The 20,321-nt window shown below is 39.6% G+C and overlaps 1 protein-coding gene across 1 annotated transcript; it reads left to right on the forward strand.

Moving 5' to 3' along the window:
* The first annotated feature begins 6,859 nt into the window (after positions 1–6,859).
* Positions 6,860–18,462, forward strand: hs1bp3 (HCLS1 binding protein 3). Its single transcript, XM_030045004.1, has 7 exons — positions 6,860–7,050; positions 9,085–9,250; positions 15,540–15,747; positions 15,835–16,039; positions 16,147–16,241; positions 16,786–16,921; positions 17,242–18,462. The coding sequence occupies exons 1-7, from the start codon at positions 7,025–7,027 to the stop codon at positions 17,471–17,473; spliced, it is 1,068 nt and encodes a 355-aa protein (XP_029900864.1). The 5' UTR covers positions 6,860–7,024; the 3' UTR covers positions 17,474–18,462.
* The last annotated feature ends 1,859 nt before the right edge of the window (positions 18,463–20,321 follow it).

A 20,321-nucleotide genomic window follows, 5' to 3' on the forward strand; every position in this document is an offset into this window, starting at 1 on the left:
ATCCCAGCACACATAGGGCGAAGGCAGTGAAACACCCTGGACAGGTCGCCAGTCCATCGCAGGGCAGACAGACAAACACTGACATTCACACACACAGTCATACCTAAAGGCAATTTAGCTTCTCCAATTCACCTAACCTGCATGTCTTTGGACAGTGGGAGGAAACCGGAGTACCCGGAGGAAACCCACGCAGACACGGGGAGAACATGCAAACTCCACACAGAAAGGACCTTGGCTGGGAATCGAACCCAGAACCTTCTCACTGTGAGGTGACAGTGCTAACCACTGCACCACCGTGGCGCTCTGTTCCTTTTTCATTAATTAATTAATTTATTTATTAATTAATTAATTATGATGATATTTAAATAATAAAGTTTTTTTTTTTTTTTTTTTTTTATTTTGAGGACCAGGGGGTGGGGAGTAGTTTTAGCTACACTGTATATCAATTGAAGGGGATTCACTCTGAAAACAGGACAGATTCGGTTTCCAGATCAAGTTAAGCCGTTACCACATGTAATGCGGCTGGCACCTGGCCCAAAATCATGTTTTTTCTGGTCTATATTACAGTTCATTCATCCTGTGGCAGAACAGTCCCAGTGAAGGAGTTAATGGATCAGACTTGGTGGATGCATTACACTTACATGGATCAGTATTCTTACCCATACAATACTGGTAATGTATGGGTAAGAATTTGAACTATCACTTTAAATTTGATAATAAAACACTTAATCATAATGTGTTCAACATATAATGTTCCTGAATACATATTCATCTAAATCACAACATTCTCAGGCATGGTTTTCTGGTCTGTTACATAAGTAGGCTAGACACTGGTGTGCAACTAGTTGTGTATGAAATATCTAGAGGTATTGGGATGACATCTCCTAGACCTAGAGAGTCCCATGTCTATACCCCGTCAAACAGGCAGCCACATACCTCAGCATCCCAAGGTAATGAGAGAAACAGATAAGTAGACTTTTTTTTTCTTTTTTTTTTTGTTTTGTTTTGTTTAGGAGACAGCTGGTAGGTCAAACAGATTCTAAGTGAAAGGAATGCAATTTGTGATGCACTATATGGACAAAAGTATTGGGCCACCGGCACATTCCACCTATAGGAGTTTTTATGACATCCCATTCTAAATCCCATTTTAAACCCATATGCAGTTTGTCTGCCTTTTGCAGCTAGAACAGCTTCTACTCCTCTGGGAAGGCTTTCTACCAGATTTTGGAGTGTGTCTGTGGGAATTCTTGCCCGTTCATCCGGAAGAACATTTGTAAGGTCAGACACTGATGTTGGACCAGAGGGCCCGGCTCACAATCTCTGTTCTAGTTCATCCCAAAGGTGTTGGATGGGGTTGAGGTCAGGGCTCTTTGCGGGCCATTCAAGTTCTTCCACACCAAACTCAGCCAGCCATGCCTTTATGGAGCTGCTTTGTGCACTGGGGCATAGTCATTTATCACTGATCACTCTGGTGCAACAATCTCTGAAATCTCTGAAATTTTGTCAAAGTGACTTTTTCCTGTTTTTCCACAGGACCTCGTCTGAATTATGACATATTTGTCATCAATGTATGTATGTTTGCTCATGTGCACCATAGGAGAAGAGTAAAGAAAAAAGAAAAGAAAGCAAGTAAGAAGTTGGGGTGAACAAGGAGAACCTTAGAGAACCTTACAGGACCTTACAGGCATTTATTTGTACCATGCTCAACTTTTGCTTTTATGTTAGCCTGGCCAAGTAACCGAGAGGTCATTTCTCCTTCCCAATGAACAGAGCAGATTAGGCATTAATGCAGTTGATATTCAACTCGCCTAGACATCAATGCCAGCTTGACAGTGAATTTTATTGAGGAAAAAACATTGTGAAGGGAAACATAGAAAAAATTACATTAGTTAGATGATAACATTATTAAAATAGTATGCCACTAAAACAGCATAAATTAGATATAGATTGGACATGGTGTGATGATAGCCAGCCATCTATAATCTTAATATGCTGAGATTTAAAGGCTCTAATATGGTGTTTACATAGTAAATTCAAAAGTCAAATGGGAGCTTTAAATTGTGTCACAAAACAGCAGCCACAGCTGAGGCTGGAAGAAGACAGACAGAGGGAAATGATGGCTGTGGTTTGGCAGGAGCTCCATTCAGTGACATTACTGTGTTAATAAAAGTGAGTATTCTGATGAAGTATGTTTGTTTCCAAATTTAGGGAATCTCTTTACACTCTAGCCTCCAATTAATTCAAAGTGAGTTGTAGTAGCTTGAGAAGAGGTCAGTAAACCAGAACAAATAGTTTGTTTTTCGTACATTATCATTGCAAACATGTTACATTAGATCTGTAAATATGTAGGGGAGAGTGGGGTAAATAGTGCCAATTTTTACTTAAAGTGCCTTTAAAGCAAGGGGATTACAGTAATGCCTCCAACTAAAATATGCACATATAGTTTAGGATGTTGTGCATCCCTGGGAACAATCACTTTGGATCTTATATAAACTGTTTGAGAAATATAGCTTTTGAAAAAAAAGTGGTTTTGTGGCACAACTTGCCCCCAGTGCGGGGTAAATTGTGCCATTAGAGAGAATACACTGGGGTAAATTGTACCATTGATAATTGAAGTAAAACAGATCATTTTAATCTCACAAATGATAATGCTATATAAAAGTAAAGCAAATTCAATACAAAATTATTTATTTAACATTTATTTATTATTTTAACAAGATCACAGGCCACTTTTCTATAACAAGGCCTAGCGCCACATGAACACATACCCAGAACAAAATAAAAATTCCAAAATGAGCACATGCAAATCATCTTCACCTGAATCTGAATAGTTTTAGTGATCAAAGGTAAGAAAATAATGTACAATAACAATAAAATACAATAAAGTAATATATAGTATATAATCACAAGTTGTGCCACTGGCACAACTTACCCCAAGGCCCTTTGGCACAAATTACCCCAAGCCCACCATTTTGAAAAAAATGCATCCCCCAGCTGTTTTGAGCTAACATCATGCTAACTGTATAGACTCATGGTGTAGCTTACTAAAGTACTAAAACCTGTGTGAACTGTTTTCAAAATTTTCTATAATTGTTCAAACACAGCAATCAAAAAACCTTGATCATAGAAATTTTACTTTGGAGAGCCAAAAAATGTTTTTTGAACTTAAATGTGCTTACCTCTCAAGCCATGTGTCTCCCTTCTTTATAAGATGAGTGAAATGGATGCCTCTTCAAAAATATGTGGTCACATGACCAACTTCTTCTACAGTTTTCTAGATAACAGGGGTGGCACTACTTGCCCCTTGGAACAAATTACCCCACTCTCCCCTACTGGGATCTGCAAATGTGTGACTTACATCTGTAAAGTAGGTACATATTTGCAGATCTAATGTAACATTAATTAGTGAAAATAAATCAGAATCACAGTGGGCCAATATAGACTTTATATATATTATATAGCCTGTTTTGTTATTTCTTGCAGCTGTTACAGGAGGATTTATAAAATAATGATGAACCTCAATAAAACAATTACTAAACTTCTCCTAAACTTGACCACTACATTTGCAGGAATATTTGAATCCATTAAAAAAAAAAAAAATCATCAAGTAGTGTGATATTTTCACTCCCAGCGATGTGATGTCAAGTTCATGCTTTGCTCTTTCCTCATCTGCACACATAGGAGATGTCATCATATACAACAAAACAAAAGGTTAAATGCTAATTTAATACAGCAGAATTAAATCCCCCAGTGCTCCTTTCAGTACTGGTGAGGGGTACAGGTGAGGGGAGGCCCAGTACTAAAATTCAGCCCAGGGCACTACTGTGGCTAGGGACGGCCCTGTTCTCTAGTGCCTGCTTTTCAACTACTGAAAATAAACTTGTCTCTGATTCATGACTGTGCTTCTACCATTGCCAGAGGTTGTGGCAATGGTCCATGAAGTATTTTGTAACCTTGTTTTGAACCTTTCTAAAAGAAGTTATTATTATACTTAATATAAAGGTCAGACCATGTTTTCAGTTTAGCCAGTCAGTGGTGAGTTAGAACAGGGTTTTGCAAGAGCTAACCTTGAATAGACAAATCAGGGAGCAAAGCTATGTTGACCAGACATAAAATCAAATACATCACATTCACTGAAATCCAGTGAGTAAATAGATGTGTCCTACTCACTTCCTGTCTGCTGCCGTCGCTGCTTGCTTTTGTCTGTTTCTCTACCTGTCTGTCTGCCTGTTTACTGTCTGTCTGTCTGTCTTTTTTTTTTTTTTTTTTTTTTTTATAAAGCTAGGTTGCAGGGCAGAAAGATCGATACTCCTTTCGGACCCACTGGCCCTGACCCTTCCAGCCAAACAGATTGGTCAGACTTAGGCCTGAGCATGTGCAGACCACTGGGCTATCAGGTTAGCATGGTGTTCTGCAGTCACAGGTATTATGGGTACAGATGCCCACGAGTCTTGTAAGCACAAACACACTCGGCTCCTCATTACTCAGTTAACATTTGGGGTTAAGTCGAAGCTTTGCAAACTATCACAGACTGCATGACCTCCATATGATAGCCTAAGGTTTTATCAATGAGCCCTCGTCTGATGGAAGAACTGAAGGGATTATCAGTCATGACCAGAAAGACAGATTGCACACTCCTCTCTGTGTAAAGTAGGGTATTTATTTAGTTACACCAGCCTGTTTTGCCAGTTTACCTCCTAGACACTGTGTTATGACGTTCACATTTATGGTATAACATAGAGCTCACTCTTTATTTTAACCTGTGAAAATCCTAATTCCTTGGTTGGTGGCACACTCTAGTGGCCTTTTCATGCTATGGCAGCTGGAAAGTGGCTTGTAAGAACCAGTGATCCAGTCTTGCTGTGGCCTGCTGTCATCAGGCTGTGCAGTTTGTTGCTGTGCTGCTAGTGGGGACCATGTGCTTAGTGTGTTACAGGGTTTTTTCTGATTGCTTAGGCAAGGCTATCTTTTAAACCAGTCCATTTTTGACAAAACTCTATGCACTAACCAACACATTGTACATCTCTTGTAAAAGCAAACAATTCTAGCAAAACTCCTCAAGCTCTTTTTTTGTGTAAATACACACACCATCATTTGAATAAGCAACACGAAGCAGCAACTACACACTGATAATAGAAATGGAAAACACTTGTGGCTTTTGTCTTTTCTGTCTGCAGGGCAGCAGATTGTAAAAAGTTTTGGCATACATACATCAGTACAAGTAAGTGGAAATAACAGTAAAAGGTTGTTTTCTTTCTCAAAATGTTGTAACAACAAAATCACAGGGCTAGAAAAAAGAAAAGAAAAAATTACTTTGTGGGCCTGGCCGTAAGATTTCATCTTATTTCTTCACCTGCTTGTCCTCCTCCTCCTCTTGTTCTCTCTCCTCTTCCTTGCTGTCCAACATTGGCGCATATTGTCCAAACCAAATGTTTAGCTGTGGCCTATTTACAGAGCTCAAGCTCTGATGGGTAAGTGAATTCTTTTTTGAAAAGTGTTTCCACATGTGTCAATGTGTAAAAGCAACTGGCAAAATAGTGTAGCAATACAGAGAGCAGTCTTTACAATTTTACTAGAAGTTTTATTAAAGTGTAAACTGAGTGTAAAGCAGTAAGTTGTGTTTACAGTTCTGCAGAAAGTGTGTTATTAAACCATAAACTAAATGTAAAGCAGAGAACGTTCAGTGTTAGTGTTAGTTGTTTCAGAGACAGAGCTTCGAGAATCACTGTTAGTGTTGAAGCATTCAGAAAAAACTGTTGAGTCTTAGGGAGGGTGCAGCATCCCACTGCTGCCGATTTGCATCAAAACATTTTTCAGTGATTCAAGCCCCGTCTGCTCTGACTTTCAAAAATCCACCAAATACATTTGAAGATGCTCCACTGCAATAATACAATTTGGCCTGATGGGGGTGCTAGAGTAAAGGTCGTAGGTTCAATAAAATTGACAGCTGTCATTCCCATGAATGTGAATGAATTTTGTCAGCAGAATAAATGATGATCCATCAAATAGCTTTGGCTTTCTAGACCTAAAAGAGTAGACGAAGGTAGGCTCAGGAGTACATCACTGTGAATAAGAAGGGGCATAAATCTGATGTTTTAACAGCTTTGGAGTTAGTACGTTTTTCAAGAGTCCTCAGAGAACAGATAAATATGCTGGTGTGAATATGATATTTTTGGCTAGCACCAGAGGAAGGTTGATGCCATACAGTGCATTGCTGTTTGAGGCATGAATGCTATGTGGGCCAAACAGAATATTTTTATTTCTAAATTTAAAGTCAGAGTTCTTAGGGATATAGCTTTTAAAGTCAGTCCAAAGGGAGTGAGTGTGAGAACACTCCCAGGGGAGGCAGGCTATTCATCCTCACTGTGGCAGGCAAGAATAGGCTAGTTCTTATTTAAATTAATATTTTTTTAATTGATTATGTTGGTTTTAACTGGATAACATCTGTGTAGTATTTTAAAAGAAAATATTTTAAGAGATGGCCTACTTTTTGATAAGTTCATATCCAGTCAATATTTTCAAAAATGTTATTCCATTATGAAATAATATCATGTTCATATAATAATATTAATACTACTACTACTACTATTACACCACTACTGTTACTACTACTGATAAGAAGAAGAAGAAGAAGAAGAAGAAGAAGAAGAAGAAGAAGAAGAAGAAGAATGTTTCTGATACATTTGCTTGTGGTTTCCTTACTGACTGCAGCTTTCCTACATCAGTCCAATATCCGTGTTTGGAGCGGGGCACAAACTCGCTCCACATTACTCGATGAAGGTTTTACTTCGAAGTTTGACACCGGAAGTGGTATGTTTTATTGGGGAAGACTTGACATTTGTGTACGCGGAGAGCTGCTTTCAATTGGACGACAACACTCAAGTGAGCCAGGAGACAGAAAAATAGGAAGAGAGTTTATTTCCCTCTAACCCGTGACCATACCGTCACTCTATCATCCCTCCAAAGTCACTGTACCGAGGAAAAGGAAAAGCAAACTTGTCCAGGTTTATCTCTAAGTGTCATTATGCCCGACGGATTAATAACCAGCAGGTAGGAGGAGGCCAACTTTGTTATGAACAAGCGACTTTCAAAGTGCTGTCAGTTTGAAGTAATGCATGTATAGTGAGTTGCTAATGAAGTTACAGAGTAGCGATACTAAAACCAGTGACAGAGACGTGGAAAAGTCAAGCTCCTGCGGCTGTGCTGTGCCGTGGGGGGTAGGACGTTTTGTACTGGCTGCTGGGACGAGAAAACGTCTTGATACACTGCATTCAGTGTCGGAGTAAACTTTGTTAAGCGGCACAAAACTAAAGGAAAACATGACTCTTCTGTGTATGGTGAATGCACTGGTCACTGTGGCGCGCCACACCGTGGGAAAGTTGGTTTTATATTGGCCGTTTGATGTATGTGTGTGTGTGGGGAAAAAAAAAAAAAAAAAAAAAAAAAAAAAATATATATATATATATATATATATATATATATATATATATATATATGTACACACACACAGTACAGGCCAAAAGTTTGGACACACCTTCTCATTCAATGCGTTTTCTTTATTTTCGTGACTATTTACATTGTAGATTCTCACTGAAGGAATCAAAACTATGAATGAACACATGTGGAGTTATGTACTTAACAAAAAAAGGTGAAATAACTGAAAACATGTTTCAGTTATTCAAGTCAGGTTACTACACAGCTGACAGCCCTATTGGACAACTGTTAAAATTCATATTATGGCAAGAACCAATCAGCTAACTAAAGAAAAACGAGTGGCCATCATTACTTTAAGAAATGAAGGTCAGTCAGTCCGGAAAATTGCAAAAACTTTAAATGTGTCCCCAAGTGGAGTCGCAAAAACCATCAAGCGCTACAACGAAACTGGCACACATGAGGACCGACCCAGGAAAGGAAGACCAAGAGTCACCTCTGCTTCTGAGGACAAGTTCATCCGAGTCACCAGCCTCAGAAATCGCAATTTAACAGCAGCTCAGATCAGAGAGCAGATAAATGCCACACAGAGTTCTAGCAGCAGACCCATCTCTAGAACAACTGTTAAGAGGAGACTGCGCTAATCAGGCCTTCATGGTCAAATAGCTGCTAGGAAACCACTGCTAAGGAGAGGCAACAAGCAGAAGAGATTTGTTTGGGCCAAGAAACACAAGGAATGGACATTAGACCAGTGGAAATCTGTGCTTTGGTCTGATGAGTCCAAATTTGAGATCTTTGGTTCCAACCGCCGTGTCTGTGAGACGCAGAAAAGGTGAACGGATGGATTCCACATGCCTGGTTCCCACTGTGAAGCATGGAGGAGGAGGTGTGATGGTGTGGGGGTGCTTTGCTGGTGACACTGTTGGGGATTTCAAAATTGAAGGCACACTGAACCAGCATGGCTACCACAGCATCCTGCAGCGACATGCCATCCCATCCGGTTTGCGTTTAGTTGGACCATCATTTATTTTTCAACAGGACAATGACCCCAAACACACCTCCAGGCTGTGTAAGGGCTATTTGACCAAGAAGGAGAGTGATGGAGTGCTGCGGCAGATGACCTGGCCCCCACAGTGACCGGACCTGAACCCAATCGAGATGGTTTGGGGTGAGCTGGACCGCAGAGTGAAGGCAAAGGGGCCAACAAGTGCTAAACACCTCTGGGAACTCCTTCAAGACTGTTGGAAAACCATTTCAGGTGACTACCTCTTGAAGCTCATGGAGAGAATGCCAAGAGTGTGCAAAGCAGTAATCAGAGCAAAGGGTGGCTATTTTGAAGAAACTAGAATATAAAACATGTTTTCAGTTATTTCACCTTTTTTTTGTTAAGTACATAACTCCACGTGTTCATTCATAGTTTTGATGCCTTCAGTGAGAATCTACAATGTAAATAGTCATGAAAATAAAGAAAACGCATTGAATGAGAAGGTGTGTCCAAACTTTTGGCCTGTGCTGTATATGTATGTATGTGTACATAAACACACACACGTACACAGATATGTATATGTGTGTCTGTTTATTTGCTACTGAAAAATCAACAGAGTTTGTAGTGTGGTGCCTCCAGACTAACAAGTTGTGTTCTTTTCTCCCCAGACCTCTGCAAAATGAGAGCACAGGTATTGACCTCCAGGTCCCTCTTTACCAAGAGGTCCGTGGGTCCATGATGACTGGTCATGTTGAATACCAGATCATTGTCGTCACAAGGCTGTCTGCCTTCAAATCCTCAAGGCATAAGCCTGGAGACACTGTGCAGCTGGTGGTAGGTGCTCTTAACCTGAGCAAAAAGCAGTCCCATAGTTGTAAATAATACTTGATCTTAACCTACACTGTCACTGTAGGTTAAGACACAACGATTTTCACAAAGAACGGTAAACTTTTGTTACGTTTTGACCTTTCATTTACACGACAACTGCGTTTTAGGTGCTTGAAAATGCAAAATTTGGAAACCGGGTTCCAGAGTGGAATTTTTTGATAATGCCACTCCCCCCGCCGCTGTGTAAACTAGCAATATGAAATTCTTGTGAAAACGATGACGATATGGCCCCACTTCGCGCATGACTATGACGTTTTCAGCCATGTGCGAACAGGAAAACAACAACAATGCCATGCCGCCAAAGCATTTGTACGCAAGCACGCGGTGCTACTCTGTGGTGTTACATTGCAAAGTTACACCGCCACCTACTGGCCTGGCATGCACACTACAGCGTTTTCAGTTTTTGCGGATCCGTGTGTGCGAGGTTCTCACAGCGTTATTGTATAAACATGGATTTTTTAAAAACGCAAAAGAATAAGTTTTCCGTTTTCATCAGAACTGTTGTCGTGTAAACGGGGCCTTATTTTATACTTAACTTGCAACAGTTTGGAATGAAGACTCTTTATATAGATATGAAAGACTATTTCTTAAGTAAGGATGAACATATCCATGCAATACAGATGCCTAACTATCAGTGTTAAAGGAATTCACCACTGCATAAAAAGAAAGCGCATTATAAACTACTTAAAACATCACCAAGTTGATGTAACCTTACTAGAGACTCATTTGAATGATATAGAGCATGCTAAATTAAAACAAGGAGGATATAACCAAGTGTTTTATTCTTCCTTTACATCACATACTAGAGAAGTGGCTATATTAGAAAAAAATCCTTTCCAACTGATGTCCACCTGTAAATACAAAGGAGTTATTATTCAGGGCTCTATTTACTCTTAATCCATCAACCTAGTAAACATATATGCACCAAATTACGATGATCCCCACTTTTTTCGTAACATCTTTTTCAACTTGTCATGTCCCCATGGTGAAAGTTTTTTCAGAGGACATTTTAATTTAGAACTTGATCTCATTTTAGACAGGTCTTCATTTGAGCAGATAGCTCCAACACAAGCAGCAAACCACTAAAAAGAGAGTTTCAAAACTATGGCCTATGGACATATGGCATATGCAGAACCAAAGAACACAGGAATCCACACAGGAATCCACAATCCAGTCCACAATACCTACTCAAGAATAGACCTCTTCCTGGTCCTTCTGGCCAAAGTTCATACAATCCCCTTATGTGGATACCTAGCAAGAACTATTTCTGCTCATTCAAGGCTTCTAATCACAATCCCTTCCATAGAATCTTCTGGCTCTCCCAAAAGGCGCCGTTTTAGCTCTTATCTACTTAATGATCCTGAGTTTACTGAATTTGTGAATAAGCACTTAGATCTTTTCTTTGAGATAAACCAGAATCCTGCTTCACCTGATGTTGTTTGGGAATCAATGAAAGCATACGTTAGAGGTCAAATTCATCATATACTTCTGGTAAACGCAAAAGATACAGGTCAAAAATAGAATCCCTAGAAAAAGAAATCCAACTTGAAAGAGAACAAATCCAACTTGAAAGAGAACATCTAATATTACAAATTAAAGAAAAACAAAAAGTTGCACAAGGTAAACTTTTAGGTTAACTTTTAGGTTAACTTTTACCCATCACAAAACAACCTTAGGATAATATGCTGAGTAGCAAAAAAGAAATCAGAAGGTTTATATTGCATACCCAAGCTGGTATTAATGCTCTGTTAGTGAAGGAAGGGCTTAAGGTAAGAGAAAAATGGGAGGTGGACTTTGAGGATGTTGATTGTGAAAGGGCTCAACATTTACAACAGTAAGCATACAGTTGTGTTCAAAATAATAGCAATTCAACATCACTAACCACATCAATCACTGTTTTTGGTAGAAATTGTATTCCTACATGGCAAATAATTTTACTAGTAGGTGCAGTAGAGTAATATAAAACCAACAGATCCAACAGTCATGCCTTGCATGCTGCTGATTCTGTGTAATTGAAGCTTTAGATGCTTTGATTGATGCTTTAAAATGGCAACCAAAACCAGAAAGACGTGGAAGAAAACGGAAAACTACCATTCAAATAGATCGAAGAATAGCCCAAATGGCAAAGACTCAGCCAATGAGTACGTTTACATGCACACCATATTCCGGTTCGGCTCAATATTCCGGCTAAGGTAACTGCGCCGTGGCAACTGGAATATTCCGTTTACATGTTACTTGGCATGCCCCCGTGTTTCGGTGTATTCCACTCTCTGACGTAATGCAACACTCAGCCGCGGGGGGCAGCAGTACGCGTATAGGCGTCTGGTCTGCCGGAAAAACAGATGAAGAAGTCTTCTTCCTCGTCTTCTTCTTCTTTTTCTTCTTCTTCTGTCGCTATTTCTATGTTTTCTCCCATCGATATACTCCGTGATATTTAAGTCTTTCTTTAGCTGAAGGCAGACTGCAGTCTCCTGGCTCTTGCTGCTGTTCGCCCTGCCGTTTTCCCCGCTTGCAGGTAACCATAGCAACAAAGACGCCACACAATTCCTTGTGAGTCGAGCATGCGCAGTCGTGACTGAATATTCCGGTTCGGGGAGTTTTCGGACTAAGGTGGTTACATGCCCCAATATTCCGGTTGGAACAGGAATATTCCAGGGGTCTTGGTGCTCCATGATCAGCTCCAGGGAGAACAAAGAAGGTCTAAAGTTACCTGTGAGTACTCTAACAATTAGAAGAGGCCTATGTGAAGCCAAGCTATGGGCAAGAAGCCCCCGCAAAGTCTCATTGAGCACGTTTACATGCACACCTTATTCCTGTATTAACCGTAATATTCGCAATATTCCGGTTGCGCACGTGTCATGTAAACACGCACCGAACCCGATTAAGGTCATATTCCGGTTGGAGAGAATTCCGAATAAGCCCCCTGGAATATTCCTGTTCCAACCGGAATATTGGGGCATGTAACCACCTTAGTCGGAAAACTCCCCGAACCAGAATATTCAGTCACGACTGCGCATGCTCGACTCACAAGGAATTGTGTGGCGTCTTTGTTGCTATGGTTACCTGCAAGCGGGGAAAACGGCAGGGCGAACAGCAGCAAGAGCCAGGAGACTGCAGTCCACCTTCAGCTAATGAAAGACTTAAATATCACGGAGTATATCGATGGGAGAAAACATAGAAATAGCGACAGAAGAAGAAGAAAAAGAAGAAGAAGACGAGGAAGAAGACTTCTTCGTCTGTTTTTCCGGCAGACCAGACGCCTATACGCGTACTGCTGCCCCCCACGGCTGAGTGTCGCATTACGGCAGAGAGTGGAATACGCCGAAACACGGGGGCATGCCAAGTAACATGTAAACGGAATATTCCAGTTGCCGCGGCGCAGTTACCTTAACCGGAATATTGAGCCGAACCGGAATATGGTGTGCATGTAAACGTACTCATTGTTGCAAAAACGATGTGCTGAAGAGGTTACAATTTGCCAAAGAACACATTGACTGGCCTCAAGTGAAATGGCGCAACATTTTGGGGACTGATGAAAGCAAGATTGTTCTTTTTGGGGCTAGGGGCCGCAGACAGTTTGTCAGACGACCCCCAGACACTGAATTCAAGCCACAGTACACTGTGAAGACAGTGAAGCATGGTGGCACCAGCATCATGATACAGGGATGTTTCTCATACTATGGTGTCGGGCCTATTTATTGCTTACCAGGGATCATGGATCAGTTTGAATACATCAGAATACTTGAAGAAGTCATGTTGCCTTAAGCTGAAGAGGAAATGCCCTTGAAATGGGTGTTTCAACAAGACAACGACCCCAAACACACCAATAAGCGAGCAGCATCTTGGTTCCAGACCAACAAGATTAACATTATGGAGTGACCAGCCCAATCCCTGGACCTTAATCCAACAGAAAATTTGTGCGGTGACATCAAAAATGCTGTTTCTGAGGCAAAACCAAGAAATGCAGAGGAATTGTGGAATGTAGTGCAATCGTCCTGGGCTGGAATACCTGTTCACAGGTGCCAGAAGCTGGTCGACTCCATGCAACACAGATGTGAGGCATTTCCCAGAAACCATGTTTATACGACTAAATATTAGTTCAGCGATTCACAGGAAAGCTAAATCTTCAAGCATTTTTCAGTTTATACAGTAAATGTTTGAGTTTGTAAAGAAAAATGCAGACACTGCTATTTTTTTGAACAGCCTAATATTCCATTTTCTTTACTTTCTGTAGAGTAATAACATATTTGATAAATTTTTCTTCATGTTTTGATTTGGAATAGAATGTGCAGTGTTCCCAATGCATTTGTGTGTATGGAAATAAAAGCTATTATAAGGATTATGGACTTAACTCACTTTTTTAAACACACTGCTATTATTTTGAACACAACTGTACATTGACCCAGTATAATTTGATACACTGAGTCTTCCACACCTCAGAAAGACTACATAATATAAACCAAACAAGCTCTCTTATTCACGTTACTGGGAAACAATATTTAAAAAATGTATTCAATATAACTAAAATAAACCATCTGCCAGCTCTACAAGAGGATACTTTAATCGGTGAAGGGCATCAAAATAAAAATAAAATAAAGGGCATCAAAATAAAATTGACAAAATTATCTTTAACAACAGCAAATAAATGTATAGCTCTTAAATGGAAGAATGAGCATCCACCATTGCCCTCTCCTTGGCTGAGGGAACTGACCTCTTTTATCCCAAATGAGAGAATCATGCACAGTCTGAAACAGGAGCCTGATATATTTGAGGGAATATTGTGTAATCTGATTGACGATGTAAACACAGCAAATAGAGATGATTGAAGAGTCGTGTGTGTTTGTGATGTATCATTGTAATATTGTGCTTATTATTGAAAAAACAAATAAATACATTGTTTACATAAAAAAAAAAACAAAAAAACAAAAAAAAAAACAAGAGTAGCAAATACCATGTAGAGTAGCAAATACTCTGATTTGGTCAAGAACTTCTGCCATCATTTTAAAACTTAAATGACATGTTCAAATCATGTTTTTCTTTTTTTTTTTTTTTTTTTGGCAGTATAAAAAAGTACAAAGTTAAACTTAAAGTGATAGTTTGGATTCTCGCCAATATAGTTTTATACTAGAGAAGACTCTTTTAGAGTGTCCTGCTCCAAAATTAATGGAGATAAACTGGAAAATAACACAATTTTGAGCAGCAGCACAAAGCTAAAAAACTGTCTTGATTTGTAGTGCTTTGTTGATTTCAAAGTCATGTATCCATCTACATCTACTTAATTCATTTGGGAGCAGAACATTCCCAGTGAAGCTCTCATTCTTGCGACAGGGAAGGATTTAATGGGCCAGACTTGGTGGATGTAGTACACTGCCGTGAACCAGCCAGTGTCGCTATTTGAGTAAGGATCCAAAGTATCACTTTAACACTACAACTCCACACTGTTCACTTGTGTACCTTGAGCGAGACACACACACCATGGACACGTCTTATGAACATGCAACTGTGTGGAGCGAGAGCCTCAATACAACAGAGAACCTAAAAGTCAGGGATAGTTTCACAGATTATGGGGACACTTTAAGCAGTTTGCAGAGCAAAGATAGAGAGATAACATCAGGGGAACACTCAGGACCAGTGTGCCCTCTGAGCTGGGTATGTTAACTGAACTTTGTCTAATAATTTCTCACACTATCAGTAATTGCCCCAATTGCTCTCAGGTTTGCAGTTCTTTAAAAAGTCTTTAAAATGTCACAAATTCACTTTAAAAAATACATATTAGGTCTTAAAAATCATTGAATGGTTTTTATATCTGAATTTATTGGATCTTAATTTCAATAAACATTTAATCTAATTTCATTTATCCATCTAGTTTTGTCAAAATGAATCCAATTCTTCAATATATTCAAAATTTCTGATGCTATAAAACCTAAAGGAAATTCAAATGACAGTTCATAAAATCATCTAGGTACCTCAAACTTCTCTGCACTGGACCACACACTTAGCACTTGTATATTTAACCTGCCAAGCTTATTTGAATAAAGTGGGGATGATTTGTCCAAAAATCGGTCTTAAACTTCAATAAAATTTACTTGAAAAGGTCTAGAAAGCATTGAATGAAAGTCTCTGATACCTGTAGACCACATCCATAAGTGAATCCCATAATTATAATATATTGACACCCCTGCCAAATCCCTGAGCATTTGTGGAGGAAAACCAGTTTTGCTTTTTTCTTGTACAGGTTTCCAAGAAGTACAGCGACATTGATGAGTTCTACAACAGACTAGTTTCCCAGTACCCCAAAATCGCCTTGCCAGCCATGCCACGCAAAGTCTTGTTTGTAGGAGAGGATGACATTAAAGAGCGTCGGGCAGCCTTTGATGAACTTGTCAAGTTTATTGCGAAGAATCCCACGCTTGCCACCTGTTCAGAGTTGCTGGAGTTCTTGGGTACTGTTCCATCATACCATGGTATTATTCTTCAAAAGCCTTTAAAATATTTGTGTAACTATAAAAACAAAAAATATATAATTACAGGTGCTAGGTCTGTTGAAGCAGACATCAAAACCAGGAATATTTTACTTGGAGAGGAACCAGATGAGGACATGGTCAACTTCTTCCAGGATGATGGAGCATCAGGTTCCAGCAAAGGACCAGTCTTTCATCCAGTGAAGGCCAAGAAAGAGAAGAAGATAGAAGATGAAGAGGAAGAGCCATACCTTGGACCTCTGGGAAATGCAAAGTAAGGGGTAATGAGGGGTAAGGGGTAGTAATTTTAACCCTCACCATCATGCAAACCCATAAACCCTCATCATTGATCTCAAGTCTTAACACTACCCTTCCAACCAGGGAGAAGAAGAAGGCCGAGCAGCCTAGATATGTGAAGAAGCCTGAAGACAGCGAACCTGCAGCCACAGACTTGTTTAATTTTCCAACAAAGGAAGGTGAACACTATGCAGCCAAAACATATTACACAGAATTTCTAATGAACAGCTGCTTCAGTGGTTGAATTTTTCAGTGAGAGATGGCATGATTACAGAAGACTTGTAATCATGACCTCGGGACAAAGTAGAGTTAAGAGGCAGTCACACTCACTGTATCTGTCCATCAGTCTCAGAGAAAGTGGGAGCTACACTGACCAAAGTTGGCAAATTGGTTGGAAATTTCGCCCACTACTCAGACAACAAACTTTACATTTTGCATTTACGTTTGCCTATAACTTTTGAACTGAAAGTCTTTTTCCCTGGGTTCCATGGATCATGCTGAATGTTGATTTTTTTATTTATTTTTTTTTTCCCTAATTAATGGAATTCATGTCAATTTGGGGTACTGCATCTCTGGACCACTGAAATAGCATTCAGATAATGTATATGCTAAATGCTTTGTATTTTAGCGGACAGTGATTTATTTATTTATGCATGCATGCATTCATTCATTCATTTATTTATTCATAAATAAAAGAGGTGACTGAACAGTGTCTTTTAACAGGGAATCTGAGGTTGTTTGAGGGCCAGGACCTTGGTGGGACAGTGGTGCTAGGAGATTCTTTGCTCCTTCCAACAGCATACAACCAGGCAAAGTCTGCTGGTATACAACTGGACGAAGACATAGATGAGCTCTACAGGTATAACCCAGGCTAACTCTTGACTTTTGGTGCAAGAAGGAGAAGCAAAAGAAGCAACTGACATGTTTATTCTCTTCCACTGAAAAACTGACTTGAAATATTTCCAAAGACCTTGTGTTTGACAAGCAAATGGATTCTGAAATCTCTCTCATAGCAGAAGCACAGGGTTAAAACAACAGGAGGAAGAACACACTTTTTTCCATTTTTCTTGTCCACTGCACAAAATCAGTGGGGAAGTTAAGTTCTCTCAATGTTCTTGTGATTCCTACGAGGTCATTGGTCATTCATTATTTTCCATTTCACTTTGTTTTTACTTGCAGGGTAGAGGACGACTTTGACAAGCTTTTCAAGACGACAAAACAAATCAAGGACAAGCCACCTCTGAAGCCAAAGCCGAAGCCAAAGCCAGCTGAAAAACCAGCCTTAACTCCAAAGGTTGGGGCATCTCTTGAGAGTCCACCAGTAGCTGTAGACCAGCTTAAGGATCAAATGGACATCCTTAGTTACATTCAGCAAAATGAGTTGGATGCCGACAATGAGGATCTTTTCTAGTTTTCTGTCAAATAAGCAGGTAGGTTATGAATAAGGCTGGACGATATATATCAGTATTACCAATTATAGTATTGGGTATGATTACAGCAAAGGGATGCCATTTTCTGAACTTATTTGACCATTTTAGCTGTTCTGGTTTTTGCCTCTATCTGCTTGGTCATCATATCCACATTACTGATAGTTCATCCAAATTGTGAAAGCATCAATAATTATTCCAACAGTATCATCACAGTATTGATGAGTGATTCAGTCAAAACTATTTTAAGCGATACTTAATTTTGTCCATACTGCCCAGTCTTAGCTGTAAATAATGACAACTTGATTAACTCCCAAGACTTGAGTACGGATCAGCAATGAAGGACAAATGAAATGAGCACTTTATTCAACAAACTTTTTTTACCAGAGGCATTTGTAACAAAAATATGATCTGTAAAATCTTTGTAAATAAAATGAGGGTGAACTTATTATTGACCCTAAGTCCTTTTTAGTTACGACCAGCAGCTTTATAGCTGCTGTTGGTCTGTTGGTCAGATAGTCAGTTGGTCCACAAAAATTTGTAACTAATGACCAGTTTGTCGTAATGTGGGAGGCATCATTGGACTCAGCAGAGGTTCCTTTGTCAGTGGTGTCAATTAGCAGCTGCCATCTCGTTCTGTTCATTGATCCACAAAGCTGTGCCCTCCCTATAGCAGCCACAACTTTCTACCTATGAGGCATTTGTCAACTGCTAACTAGATAGCCAGGAGTCATTCGGCCAATCAACGTGCTAATGTTGTTAGCTATATGCAACACATGGATGCATAAATGATTTCTTCTCAAGCTGTCCTTATGTAAAAAGTTAGGCTGTTGCAGGCAGCTGGCATGGCATGTGAGCTCCTGACTAGGGATGCTAACCGGTGGCCGTTTGACCGGTTGTTGACCGTTTGAACTTTAACCGAATAATCTTGTCGGTTAAAAACCCTTTAAGCCCGAACTAGAGTGCCTGTAGAGAGAGGGTCTCCTTACGCCGCCATTGCTGTGAAAAAAACGGAACCGTTGGAGTGAACGGAGTTGTCGCCACTCTCTCTCTACAGGCACTCTAGTCCGAACGTGTCGTCGCCGACACAAATGCGCTTTTCAGATTGTAAATACCGTAACTACCGTAAGGTTTTATCGATCGAAAAATTCCAACTGTTCCTGAAGGCGGAGAAGTTGCTCTTGCGCTTACATACAGTTTAATACAGTAAACATGGCGACGGAACGCTCTGCCGGGTTTCGATGACGTCATTACGCACAGAGCTCAGCTCGGTAGAGACAGACCGGAGAAACCATAGATATCGATAATAATTATATTATAGTATATTATAATTATATTATAGATATTATAGATATATACGGGAGAAATGAGCCAAGCTTATGTTTGTCGCGGACGTAGTGGTATGCGTCCGGGGCAAGACAATGGCGCCGGTGCTAGCGCTGCTAGCTTCTATTTGTTGTGGTTATTCTTTTATGGTTTACAGACAGTAAAATAATATTCTCGGTTAACCGAAATAAACCGATTAATGAGGCTCGGTGGTCAACCAAGAAAACTTTCCATTTTCGCCATCCCTACTCCTGACACTGTTTAACAGCAGCTACCATAACATTCCTGAAATCGTTTTACACTGAAAAAAATCCATGAAGGGAGGGAATAAACACATGAGCTGTGCCCCAAAGGCACACTTCATACTAACACTAAACAGTATCTGCAGTATACTCATTTCTATAATATATTGTTTTGGTAATTAGTATGATGTAAATTCAACATGCTGCACTATTTTTTTAATAACTGGAAATGCTGAAACACATCAGCTGACGGTGGAGTCAGGAGTCATCTGCATGTCTTCTTTCACCTTCCAACTTCAAATTTGAAAAACAGCTAGCATACAAATACAATATAATGTATATATAATGTATACAATATGTGTGTATGTGTATATATAATTGTTGTTTACACATTTATGCCATGAATTTCATATAATTAATTAAAATTAACTTCTATTCCCAACACACATTTTCTTCTCTTTACTTTTCTCCTGTAGCACAAGTGATGCATGTAATACTTCAATTCTAAAACAGCCACACACACACACACACACACACACACACACACAATGTTACACTACAAAGATACAAAATGCAATGCTCTTGTTTTTCAGTCTCATAGGCCTCCTTGGTGTATTAAAATATTTTCAAAACATTAATATTGAGAGTTGCAAACATTGCTTTCATGGGATTGACCTGCATTGTTTGTATATATAAAAAAAAAAAAAAATCAAAGCAGAAATCCACAATTCAGTAATAAATGTTTGGCCTACTGCCTTACAAACACTGTCATATCAACTGTATTTAATTAGCAATATTGCAGCAAGTAACATTTCATATAAAACGGTTGTTATGCCCTTGCATGCATCAGTGACTACTGAGTTAGAGCAGTAGTAGTCTCATTCCTCCAACCCTTTTTTAAAGGAATACTCCAATGTTTTAGGAAAAATACCCTTTTTCCAACTTATTCAGACTGAGGCAAGATATTTGATACCATTTTCACCTCTGTATGTCCAGTGGTTCGGTTCCTATGGGTGGGATGTCATGTTAGCTTAGTCTATGGGAGTCGTTAGCTTAGCTCTGTCACAGTGAAAAAATAAACCTTATGGCAACTCCGAAGCTGTCTTCTTTACACAATGGATCATGTATTTGAAAGGAGATATATATATTTTGAAGATGGGAGTCGTTTTAGGAGACGTTAGATTGTTGGAACTAATCGCTGAACACATTCATCCTTCAATCTAGCACAGTGATCACACTGACACACCGCAGACACATGAATTCA

This window comes from Myripristis murdjan, chromosome 22 (assembly GCF_902150065.1).
Source record: "Myripristis murdjan chromosome 22, fMyrMur1.1, whole genome shotgun sequence".
Classification (NCBI taxonomy): Eukaryota; Metazoa; Chordata; class Actinopteri; order Holocentriformes; family Holocentridae; genus Myripristis; species Myripristis murdjan.